At 37.5% G+C, this 13,769-nt stretch overlaps 1 protein-coding gene across 1 annotated transcript; it reads left to right on the top strand.

Moving 5' to 3' along the window:
- Window positions 1-4,535: 4,535 nt before the first annotated feature.
- Window positions 4,536-9,735, top strand: LOC139732589 (uncharacterized). The gene is made up of 2 exons (XM_071643446.1): window positions 4,536-5,266; window positions 7,096-9,735. The coding sequence occupies exons 1-2, from the start codon at window positions 5,158-5,160 to the stop codon at window positions 7,407-7,409; spliced, it is 423 nt and encodes a 140-aa protein (XP_071499547.1). The 5' UTR covers window positions 4,536-5,157; the 3' UTR covers window positions 7,410-9,735.
- The last annotated feature ends 4,034 nt before the right edge of the window (window positions 9,736-13,769 follow it).

Raw genomic sequence — 13,769 nt, 5'->3', positions numbered from 1 at the left:
AATCCAATGTCGCATTCATGTCTCCGACAAAGACACAACCAGAATTCCTTTGTTGTCATAATCATATTCTAAATTCGAAATCATTTTTTTTTAACATTTCATATCTGTGTACCTAATCTAACATTTTACTGTCGCAATGACAAAGAATAAATTACCGTATGATGTTGTGGGTAAGTAGGTCTAAGGGTGCTTCTGTTGTTTTGTGTGACTCTGTGTCTATGTATGCAAGCTGTCATGTTGATAAGAGGTTTCGTTAACACAACAAGTATGATAAAGAGAACCATGAGAATGAAAATGAAACATGTGTTGCCCATCGATGGTGACGGAAATGATATGATTATAACCGACGGGAACCCCTTCATTGCTCGCATCACTGCTTTTTCAGAGGGCCCTGTCATCATTATTAATCTCACCTAGTACTAGCAAGCCTACTTCAAAGGCACATTACACTTTTTGGTAAATCATCGTGCCCAATTACGATGTATGCCTATATTCGGGCAGGAATCGAACTCGGAATTTCCAGCTTAAAGTGGTATTCCGCACGTAACGCCAAATTCAAACTAGCTTATGTAACTAGACTGAGGCCACACAGACAGAATGGTAAACGTTACACTGAAATCGGACATAGCAGGTAAGTTATGAAATTCTAAAATTTTCTCATGTTTGAAACGAGAAATCGACCACAAGTGCAAACTGGAGTTGGTAATGATGCCATCATCTGAATAAGTACTCAAATGACCTGTACATACATTTTCACCATATTTCTTGGAATAAGAGTAGGAATACGCTGTATCATTCTCATCAAACCGTCAGAGCCTTGTATTTAATCTAGCACCGATAACTTTTAGTAGCACAGGGGATGTAGTCAAATCATGGTCGACGTGATCTTTATATTCTTATGTACATGTACAATAGCAGAGTTGTGAGTGGATAACTTCGTCCCCTCATCTCAACCACGTGTTTTGTTGCAACCAAACAGGAATATGAGATGGCATGAAGGATTTGCTAGATTCTCATATTATATATCTATATCTATATATATATATATATATATATATATATATATATATAGAGAGAGAGAGAGAGAGAGAGAGAGAGAGAGAGGGAGATAAACGTTCTTTATGAATTCGCATTTGATACAGTAGCGAAGTGGACTATTTATCATTATTACATTTATTATTAGGCAACGTATTCGAGTTTGTAGATATCTTTGTTTTCGTAACCTTTTATCAAGATGCTCAATGGCTTTGATTTATATACATTTAGATATTACTTGGAAAATAGTTTGCATACATTAGTTGTTGCTTAGAAGGACTATAAACAACTCTAGCTGTCAGCAACAATTATGCTATTTCAATTAAAGGTAAATAGGCCTACTGAAAGCAAAAGATTATCAAGCAGCGGGTCGAAGATATGATGTATGGGTTTTCTTCAATTTGTCTGCCGTCTGTACAAATGAAATTTTCAAGATCCCACCTGCTGATCTACACTTTTAACAATGTTCCTTTGTCCGACATGTTTGTTGAAAATGTAGATCAGCAGTTGCGATCTTACAAATGTCATTTGTTCAGCGGGCAGACAAATTGAAGAAAACCCATACAAGGTATACATGCACTACACGCATACAATTTGAATGTAAATACTTCAAATGCTTTGCTCTGGTTCGTATATCATGCAGAAGGAAGGTACAGCGATGTGAAGAAACTTCATATGAAACAAGAATCCCCCAAAACTATATACGAATATAGAAAAGACGATCATTCACACGTTGGCCCATTGACCTCTCCGCTGTTGTTCTCGATGAATAGATCGATCCATGTATGTATTACGTCACGGTTTCCTTTAAACATTAAAGATGACATCATTGTCTCACGTACCCAATTTATGTGTAGGGTGGTAGCTTTGACAGTAGGCAACCGCGTCCGTTTCCAAACACGAACTTTGTACCGACTGTTCTCGGATTCGTCGCGCCCAGTACACCCAATGAGTAAAAACATCGAAAAGGTATATCATAAAGAGGCGCTCTTTTCTCTATCTCTCTTCATGAACGTAACCACATCGTCACAGCAAACAACCTGTGGGAATCTGTGAGTGACCACTTCGCCAAATGACCTTCGAATTCCACCCCACGTACGTTACAATATATGTATATATATATATATATATATATATATATATATACACTCAGCAAAAAAAAAAGAAGAAGAAGAAAGCAACCACATTTTCAAGCTCATATTTCTCACTAAATATTAGGCTAAAAATTTATGGTTTATATACCATGTTCAAGGCAATTAAATTGACTATCACGCTGATAGGTTAATTAAAAGGGAAACGCTACGCACGTGTGAACACGTTCGTTTTTGTCTTCCAAGGCACAAAAGTAAAATTGCAAAAATGGACAAGTTCTTATTCACGCGTATGTGCTCTTCCATATAACAATGAGAACAAAAGACAAATCCAACACAATAAAAAACAAAAACTAATTTGGAAAAATTACGCATTGGTCTGGTCTCTATAATGTCTGTGTAGCCCCCAGAGTTAAGGAGAGACAACAAATAATGGAGAAAATGAAGAATCTTCTGTCAAATCCAAATTCAAATGACATTAGAGAAGAGGCAATATCAACAAATATGGTAGAAATTTGAAATGTTATTTAGAATCAAGCACACTCAAAATGATAACTGGTTCTTGAATTTGTCTCATGATTATTCAAATTCCCACATTACAAGAAAAATCAAAGCAAAAATCTGTCCATTTTACCACCTTTGCGGCTTTCTCCCTACGTCATTTGATTTGAGTGGACACAAAATTTTCATTTTCCCCATTAGTTTCCCACTTTGTTCTTGTTTGGGGATTTAAAGGCATTACAAGGGGAAAAAACTTATTTTTGCTAATCATTGATGTCTTTCATTACGTTAAAGTGGTCTTTCCATTGCTATCTTGAAGGACATTTGCACATGAATGACGAAATGTCAAATTCTGCAATTTTTACTTCTGTGCCATGGAAGACAAAAACGAATCTGTTCGCTCATGCGTAAAATTTCCCTGTGTATTAACCCACCTGGTCGATAGCCAATTAAATCACCTTTAATATGGTATATGACACAACGATTTTTATCAAAATCTTCTGTAAAGAATATGCACGTGAAAATATTTACTTTTCCTTTTTTTTTCTTGTTTTTTTGCTGAGTGTATGTATATGAATTTTGATCGATTGATGGGACAACGGGTTAAGTCCCATTTCAAAAAGGTTTTAATCAAGTGAATCATCATAAATTATAGAACAAAATAATGCCTCCCAGTGGTACCTCACTTGTTACATAGCAAGGAATAATATTCATGAAGTTATGATTAAAAATATCCCACATTTTCTTTTCATTTTCTTTAATTGTTTTATTAGCAGCTTTCATCGCAAATATCTCAAATTAACAAGGGACTTTGAAACGTCTTTAGTGGGTGTCAATGTTATAATGCTCGTGATTGGTTCTAAGGGAGGGAGCGAGAGAAAAAAAAAAGAAACTGGAGAGGGAAGGGTAGCCTGCTACTTTACGTGATGTGGTACAGGTATGTTTGTTATCAATTGCGGTTAAATCATCCACCGCCATCTTGGTGGAATAACATTGAGGACCAATGATGTCACGAGCGGCGGACGTGACAGCATCGCTCTCATTGTGTTGCTTTGTTGACGAAGTGAAAATAAAAATGACAAATATTACTACGAAGACAATATCAATCATGATTTAAACACACACCTAACGACGAAAGTTTCACTTTCTGTGACTTACTTACTTCACACGTACGGTCATGTATTAATAATAGCAAAAGACACGGAAGTATACCCGCTAACAATTCGTCTTGAGGTAATGATTATATAAATGATAGAAAACACGTATGTCTGTTCATCATGTTCCCGCCTCTCTTTCTATCTGAATTGTCTCCGATAGCAAGCCTCAGGTACAGTATGTCAAAAAAAAAAGAAGAAAAAAAAAAAGAATTACAATCGGATTTTTGCATTGATAACACCCAATAATCTAAAAACCGTCTAAATGCTACATCATAAAATATAACATCTTAGCTCTATATTTGGCAGAAAACCCCATTCAATTTGGTCAAGCGGTCACAGAGAAATGTGGATTGTTGTAAAGCATGTCATGAGTCTGATTCTTCCAAGTTTAACACTTTAATGCTCTTGGAAGTGCATATCAATGTGTAAACACAACAGAACTTGGAGGGAAGGGATCATATATGCTCTACAAAAATCCTCATTTGTCTTTGACAATTGAAGCAAATTGAATGGGTTTTTCTGAAAGATGTGGGCAATGAGTTGTAGTTTCATACCCTAAAATTGTGTTTGGATTAATTTACTATTTTTAAAGTTATCGTACCGTTGTATTTTTTTTTTGACACACGGTATATCGAGATTAAGCGTGGTTGATCATAAACACGCCGTTAATGATTAACCGATTGCGTCACCACCTTGGACTGAGGCAGAAAGACCGCATCCAGTTCGATTCGGTATAACGCAGGAGCTTCTTGGTATAGCACCTTGTGCGGGCAATAAGGAGAACGTGTGTCAGTATCAAGGCGTACAGTGGTGGAAAACTACCTTTGCTCCAGACAGGGTCATCGCGATTAATTCGTGAATATTATTTGGAAGTTAAGCAGGACATACCCCTACAGGGAAAACCATGTAAAGAAACACCTATAGGAGAAAAAAAATCGAGTACTCTATTGACGGTCACGTGAAACGAACTACTTATGTTGCGGTCAGGTGTGCAAAGGAAGTGGTGATATACTTGAGACGTAACCCATTAACGCTTCTATTGGACGGGGACTTTGTATCGTGTGATTCATTTCATCCAGCGACAAAAGATTTTCCAGTACTTTATAAGGATTTAGACGCCACTCGATGACAACATATTTATTTCTCTTTTAGTGTGTGTTGTATATATTCATTATTAAGCATATAATTAGAGGTACCCCTTTTGAATGAAAAAGTTGTTCATTTGACATTAGTGCTGCATTATTCTTTTTCATAAAACTGGTTCCTCGTTAGACAGAGGCGATCCCAGAGCATTCCGAGCCAGGTTGGACATTGCCTTGTGCCACTGCATCTGGTAGTTCATCCCAATCTTTTAAAGAGGATTAACAACCATTATGTCGGAAGACAAACCCGCCGACTACGGAGCTCCCCCTCCGTACGCCCCACCAACCGGAGATGTAGCAGCTCAGATGGCCTACCCTCCGCCAGCTCCAGGATTCAATCGTGAGTAAAATCATCTCTTCTCTGATAGGATACATAACCTGTTGACAAGAAAGTATTTCTTTTAAATAATTTCTACCCCCCATACTGTTTTGTTATTTTTCTTTACCAGCCCTTTGTCATTTGTCCCCTCTCACACTCGCTCACTTTCCTCTGTTATGTTCCAATCCTTCTTCCCTCTCTCTTCCCTCTTTCTTTCTCCTCCTCTTCCTCCTTTCATACCCTTTATCCTCTTATCATTTCTGATGCTTTTTTTCCTCATCTATCCTCTTCAAATGTCACACATTTGACGTGACTCCGTAGTTATGAACGTCACGTATTATACTAATAAATTTGCCTTGAGTACAAGTTGTACTTCAAAAAAAGTGAACGTGTTCCCCGAGCATTACGTCATAACCAGTTTATTTGGGATGGTCGTTGACCACCGCAGACTTAAATATCAGCGTATTTTCAGAGGATCATCATAAAAACCCGGCCACTGTCAAAGCTCAAACATATCAAATATTTCGCTCATTGAATTTCACTATTATGCAAGTGTACACGTAATTCAAAGTTGAAGATTTGAGAAATGTTTTCAATCAATTTTTCATAATACAGGTATAGTAGTATACAATGCAATACAATAGATACGGTTGCGAACTTTGGTCTGGAAATATCATCTTGAACGGATCTCAAAAAAAAAAAAATGATGGCATTATCAATAACCTATTGTTAGGGATTATCAACTTGAGTCGATGACACTTTAACTAGCAAACCCAAAAGAGCTTGTTATATTGACTGATAGAATATTTATTGATAAATCTCAAGTGACGTTGAGTGAGCGTTCGACCAAAGTATAGCTGTGTATTAAACAAACTATATACATACCATATCTTGATTATCAATTTGGGAAAACACATCTGTATAGTTACACCGTTTTGCGTGGCAGGGTATTCACCTATACATCTGGCAGTGTGGTTTTAGACAATTTAGAGCAGCAATGTGTTTTATAAACTGACAACAGAAGCCCTCAAATAAATATCCTGCGATGTCGTGACAATGCATGACTTTAGCTAGAACGGTCAAAGATATGACACCCATGGAGTGTACAACTAATCTTATAATGAAATTTAGTTCAGCGTTCGTCATAAAACTCGGATTTCATATTTTGGAAGGAAATACATTGTCAATAAATTAGAGTACACTTTCAACTTAAGTTTTTCAATAGTAGAAGCCATTACATCAGGTAACAGAAAATTCGGCCTTTCTCACACGGTCTTTAACAATATTCTGCACCAGAAAAAAGGGCAAAAAGGGAGGATCACTTGCTCTTTTGAGCAAAGCTGGAGTGTTAAACTTTTGGACGATAAATATTTCTTTGTACATTACCCTCATTACTTGGTAATTCAAGAGTATCGAGATGATTGACATAATGTTAGGAATTCAATGAATTATCTTAAATTATGCCTGAAGTATGAAAGAACAAATATCGCTTATTTTCACCAATACGCGGTCGGCTTTTGTCAAAGGAAATTGCTGACATCAAAACACATTTGAAAATGATATGAACATCGTGCTCGTTAGGAAACACAACCATGCAATAAGATAGGTCTATTAAGATGATTTATAAGCCACTGCAAAGCTAGCTGCAAAATGTGAGGGCAGTGTTTTGAAGTTAGGATTCGGACAAACACTGTGATCATAATTAACATCCGCCAACGAAAATGACATTATATTAGACCAGCATGTTTTTTTAAAGGTTACGACACCCAAGGAAAATATCCAGAAAAGTGTTTAAGATGATATCACACTGGTGTTTATTCCTTTGCATTTCTACACAAACACATTCGCAGCCGGTGTCTACCCGCCCCAGCAACCGGGAGTTGACATGCCCATGCAGCCACCGCCGCCGCACCTGCAGCAGCAGATGGCCGTGGCGCCGCCTCCTCAGACGATTACGGTGACGACTCACCAAGCGCCGCCGGCGACCACCATGGTCGCCTTCATCGACCAGTGCCCAAACTGCAAGATGGGAAACCTGCAGGAGCAGTTCACTCCCTTTGGCATCCTTTGCGCCATCTTCTTTTTCCCATTCGGGATCATTTGCTGCCTCATGTCAAGACACAAGATATGCCCCGTGTGTGGCACCATCTATCATGGACGCTAGATTTTCATGTGCATTATATTGAAATTGTAACAAGAACAAACTATGTGTTTTCAATTATGAAAACAATAATGTTCATGTTGATACAACACAATGTACATCGGTGAGAACGTGTTTGGGGTGTACGGGCCCGATGGGTATTAAGCCCTCATCGTATTTTGAGCATGATTAGTTTCTCTTGTAAAATGGCGACATGGATTAACATCAATTGATGTTACACAGTGGCACTTTGTTGGCGAATCGTTATGGGTCGAGATGTCAGAGTCTCCACTCAAAGTTCAAATTATAGCTAACTAACTGTATAAGTAAGTTATTAATGACCGGCAGTTGGGAATATCTACGTTGTATTTTGCTTCGCCAAGTTAATGCTTGGTCATCTCTATACACTCGACCTTCGGTCCAATCATTTCACTGGGAGGATCCGCGTCACCATTTTACAACAATCAATAATGCCAACATCACTTCAGCTAACAAACAAATCAAAATACAGAAAGACAACAAAATTATGGCAGGGCGTTCCCTCCTTTTATTTCAATACCATGTAATTAAGGATCTGATCAAAATTGGAAGGGCCGACATGTGTAAATATTTGTTGGGTCAACTGTGCGCAATGCTTGCGTCGCGAAGGTAGAGCTAGAAGACTTGCAATTCATGCCTGTCACTCAAAGTGCTTGCTTAGTGCATAGAAAAAAAAATGGAGCGGGAACACCCCCTCAGGTCCCTTTCCATTAATTTTCTTATGTTTTCTTGCAAAAAGAAAAAAACACACACACTTGAATACACTAAAGTGTTATGTGTATACGGTCACAGAAAGAAACGCGCCCTTTAACGATAAAAAGCGATGACGAACATGAAAGATCGCATGTTGGAAAGTGAAACAGTATAGGCGTAAAAATGTATTCTTAAATGTGCGATAGGTAACACGGTATCATCTGAAACCAAGTCATTAATCATTACTGTACCCCCCCCCCCCCCTTTCCGCTCTATGATACGCCTATGTCCCATTTGGTGCATGCCACCCGTTTATTTTCTTTTTACGCTTATAAATGACTTGCAAATAACACACGCCTATTCACATCCGGGAATTTAATGTGATATTGTTATCATGGTTATCTTGCGCTGACTGGAAATGTCAAGTAACTGTAGTTTTCGCATTACGTAACTTAACTGGCGCAACCAAAGTGGTGCGACCTACACGTCATTAGTTACCCTCTTAAAGCGGACTAACAGTTTTGATGTTTTGCTTCTTTTGGTCCCCTATTGTGGGCTCATGCTTACAGTTACCTCAATCCTGTCCGATGTATACATACACATTTCGTCAACTGAATGATGATAACATGGCCCATTAACCTTTTGACAAGCGTACTGGGCTAAACATTTGAAGAAATGACTAAAATAGCAAAGTTATCAGCTAAGGGAAGCCTCATAGTCAGTCTTTTCTACATATTTAAAATGCTCAACCCCGAAGCCTTGTTTGGAGGCCAGCGTCAAATGAGATACAGTATATCGATCATGTTCGATAGACATGCATCATAATTATCCATGATGTCAGGACCTGAATTTAAGGGTACGTTTGATTAAAGTTTAAGTTCGAAATATGGAGAAGTAAGATTTTCTTACTTTCTTACAAAATATTCGTGTAGGGGGTATTTCTGTACAAGAAGAGACGATATCGAAAATAGAGAGAGAACAAAAAAAACACACACCATAAAACAAAAGATAAATAGACCAAGAAAACTGTCTTTGCTTTTATGCTTACTGGAAATCAGTTATGTTTTAGATTGCAACCTTCTGGCCCTTTTAAACTAAAAAGGAAAACAATTGATAATTGGGTTTACTGATTATGACTCCTCTCTGAAAATAATATCAAGCCGTACTTGTGTGTAAAATATGTCGTAAAATGTACGTACAGGGTGTTTGAGGATATTAATATCTGACGCTTATAAATGTAGAGAGTGTCTATGTTTCTGTCTTTTTTTCCTATTAGTATGCGCATAGCTTTCCCTCATTTATAGATATGTATATTCTTCAAGAAAATCTACCAGACTTTCCATGTTCCTGAGGGCTTATCACCGCTGAGTCGGTTAGTCAGCATCATGTAATGTAAGGTTTTAGAGTACGGCGCTTTCCTTATGCAACGGAAACATTCTGAGGTGAATAATTTCTGTTGAGGAAATAAATGACTTTCTTTATTAACCGAGCACACAAATGAACAAACACTGTCGTTCCATATATGCCGCATTTAACTGTTTCCATGCGATGTAAGACTTTTATGCATTGCTTATCGGACACATTTCAATTTATTTCAGCAGCATTTATCAACAGGATATCATAGTAATAGTAATAATGATAATAATAATAATAATGATAATAATAATAATAATAATAATAATAATAACGATAATAGTAATAATAATAATAATATCTTCTATAGCGCATAAACAAGCATAAGTCTCTATGCGCTTCACGTTCATAACATTTTGCATAAGCAGGAAAATAAACAAACAAACAAACAAACAAACAAACAAAACTTAATCTAAAATCTAAAATCTAAATGCAAAATAAAAGGATATGCGTTCAATCCAATATTATAGAAACGGTTTCTTTTTAATTCATGCGACTGTAAATCAAAGTTAGTGCTCAGATTGGTTCTTTACTAATGTAACTTTTGCAATCTGATTTGCTGTTGTTCTTTTTGCACCTTAAAAAACCTCAATAAATAAACGGGGAAGCTGCCATTTCCCCCCAAAAGTTAGCCATTCCCTTTTGTCGCCAAATAGTATCCCGCTTTTATTCTGCTGTAAACTATATAGATGAAAGAAGTGTGCTTGTATAGGGTCTATTTACGCAACGGCGACGAGATGTTATCTATAAAGTTTATAGAAGGAAGCATTATATGCCAGCTCTATACCTTACGATGATTTTACCTATTTTATTCCTTTCTTTTTTTGTAGTTTGTAATTTTAATCAGCTGACGAAGGCATTACTCTCTTTTCAAATGTTTTACGCAAACGCTTTGGCAGCAACAAGCCATTCGACTCTAGCGCCATACAAAATGGTGCGTTCTCTAGTACGTTACTGGTGTAACTTTATTGTACATTTTAATTTTCGCAGATGCTCGATAATAAAATCCATAACCTTTCTAAACTGATCGAGTGTTTAACTCTCCTTATTCTATTCGGTTGTGTTCCCTATCTTCGGGCTTTGTTTAAAGATATGTCGTACATTTTCCTTAACTTGACAATATCTTAATGGACTCTGCATAATTTGTGTCTCACGTTTTTGTTTTTGTTTATTCATTTTATTAAATCACGGTGCTAACATCAGTTTTGCAGTTAGTCCGTTCATTTGAGGAGAGTCAATATCTTACCATAAATTATGGAATTCATTGCCAAATCCCCATAAGCAAATAAACCTCCTGACTTTTTTTACAGAGTGTAAAAGAAGTGCAACTAATTGAATATGATTGTAGTGATTTGAATATGATAATATATTTCTATTGTGTATTTAGTAATTGTAATCATATCATGTATTTCACGCCAAAACCTGGTACTACGATCTAAAACACATTTTGAATATGTATTTTACTTTTCTTTGCAGTTTTCCATGAAAAAAATGGCAGAAAACCATGAGTGAAATGAAAAAGCAGATGAATGAAATATATATTTTAGGATGGCCTGCTAATGGATTCAGTGTGACCATACAGCAACAGGAACTGAAATAATATCGCCACTTTCAATGCAGTTATTGATTTCGCTTGCTGAGAATGAAGAATTTTTATCAGAATTATCGCGACAGACCTGTTTTGTAGTTGCGAATGCCTGTTTATCTCATTGCTTGAATAAATGTCATGATTACGATTCAGAACCATCCACCCGTTGCATTGTTTGTGTTTAGACTCATTGCGGTAACAGGCGCAAAGATGTGTGTTTGCACGTGTACTGTGCTTGTGTGTGGTCGTGTGTATGTGAGAGCGTGTGTGCATTCACCTGTGTTTGGTACTTTTAGGTGAAATAGTAATTTAAATCTAGAACAGGAAGCAACTTACCGTTATAGGAACAAATTCTGAAACTTATCTTAATCTAATGGACGAGGAAAATAATCAGCAGCGATGTCTGCTTCGGTTACAAAAAAAAACAGTGTTAAGTTTTTAGTTGTCTTTAGTTTTTATTACATGCAGTTTAAAGGTACCGTTTACTATTGGGAGCAATAATTTAGAAAATGTTCGAGTTATCACATTTGATGCACATTGTGTAGGTCAGGGTCCCATTTCATTAAAAGTTGATAATGATATGTATAACAACTTTTGCTGGAATGGCAATTGTCATGGTAACGACAAGAATCCATCCTCCTGATTGGCTGTTGCTGTGGGAAGCTGTTGTTTCAGCAAGAGTTGGCATACTAACATCTTTTACGAAATGGGGCCCAGGTGTATCACAAAACATCCTACCATATAAAATTTTCGCAGTAAAGCCTAAAATATAAGGAGATATCACTATTTTTCTCAGTAACCCATAACTGTAGACGGTTTATTCTAGAAACAATTCTATAATTACTATTGTTCACATTTTGTATGTTTAACAATACTTAACATTGATTACAGTGATTAACGTTTTTACATTGGTTTTTTCTATCCCTAAGTCACATTTCAGAACTATTTTGAAGCAGTAAAGCTGTTTTTTTTTTTTTCATGTGGATAGTCCCGTACCAACGGTGGGGCTTTAGCCCCACCGTTGGTACGGGACTATCCTTAGCCCACTTTCTGTTTACACTCGTTTTTGCCAAAGTGGGCTAGCCCCACCGATAGTATGGTACTATCCGGCCCTGCAAAATAGCAGGGGTTAGCACCGTAATTGCGGTGCTAGCACCGCAATTGCGGTGCCAAGCAAGTGAGTGTAAACAGAACGAAAAAATAATCCTGGGCTAAGCGACGGAGACGAAGTCCGACCCTCACTGACCAATCAGAAACGAGGAATCAAGTGCTGCCGGTGCGTGCGTGTACGTGTACAGTACACAGCGTAATTATGAATATTCATGTGGTTTGGAAAGTCCGAGTGTAAAAAGGTCAGTTTTCTCCTTAGCCCCGGACAAGAGATAGTACGGGACTAATTGGCGAGTGTAAAAAGCTGAAAAAATTGGTACGGGACTAACGATAGTCCTGGGTCAGAGAAAGTCCGGGGTTAAGAAACATAAGTGTAAAAAGCCCTTGAGGGGATTGCGTATTACAAGCTCAGCTTATCAACTTTTTCTCCATTATCAACATTATTTAGTAAATACGCATCTTGGCTTCACAACCAATGTGCGATTTTACCATATTTTGCTATATTCAGAAAAGCTATATTGCTTCTTTTTTTTTTAAAGCATGATATGCAACTGATTGACAAAATGCCCTACATCGACGTAAATAAGCACTGAACTGATCAATGTTTTAGTAGTAGCCATGATAAAAGAAAGCATGGGTCAACGTACTGGAGCAGGATTCGAACCTACGACCTCCTTTTTCCCGGACAGGCGTCATCTCCACTAGACCACAGAGGTCCCGCCCGACAGTAAGTGTAGCCCATGATTTCTTTTATCATGACTACTACTAAAACACTGATCAATTCAGTGCTTATTTACGTCGATGTAGGGCAATTTGTCAATCAGTTGCATAAAAATCTCTCGACGGAAGAATTTCATGAATTTGAAAAGCATGATATGTTCTGTACATGTATATTTCCTGTTGAAAATGAAAACAAATAAATAAAATGAAATGAGACTGCAGAAAAAAAAATGATGATAATAAAATCTTTGCATGATCAGAATCTATTTTTCAAGTAAATATTGCTGCAGGATATCACGTGTCACAGTGACAAGAATTCGACATTGTTGTTTCATCCGACCTTCTTACACTCAAGGTTGTGTCACAAGAGTCTACATTATAATTATTTTATTGACATCTTTTTGGATGTTACGTCAGGATTTCTTAACCCCTGATGGAGAGTCCGAAACAAGACCACACAACCAGCATTGTTGTACAGGGGAGAGAAGATAGAGCGAGGGGAGGAGAGAAAGGAAAGAGGAACAAGAAAAAAAAAGGGGGAACACAACAACACAAAGAATAATGGAGACATAACAATCAAGGTGGGGGGGGGGGGGCGAGGTGGTGAGCGGAGAGAGAGAAAATGAAATGCCCAGACCAAGAGATGGCAGCAAACATAATTCTTCACGGTTGAGGATCACGCCTACACTTCACAAAGGTCTAATCTACTGGGCCCCGTTTCATAAAAGATGTTAGGATGTCAACTCTTGCTGGAATGACAACTTCCTATAGCAACATCCAATCAGGAAGCTGCATTCATGTCGTTACCATGACAATTGACA

This window comes from Diadema antillarum, unplaced genomic scaffold (assembly GCF_040938485.1).
Source record: "Diadema antillarum isolate AM-2024a unplaced genomic scaffold, OU_Dant_1.0 seq00000439_RagTag, whole genome shotgun sequence".
Lineage (NCBI taxonomy): Eukaryota > Metazoa > Echinodermata > Echinoidea > Diadematoida > Diadematidae > Diadema > Diadema antillarum.
The sequence above is the reverse complement of the archived record's forward strand: the minus strand, read 5'-3'. Positions and strand labels throughout refer to the sequence as shown.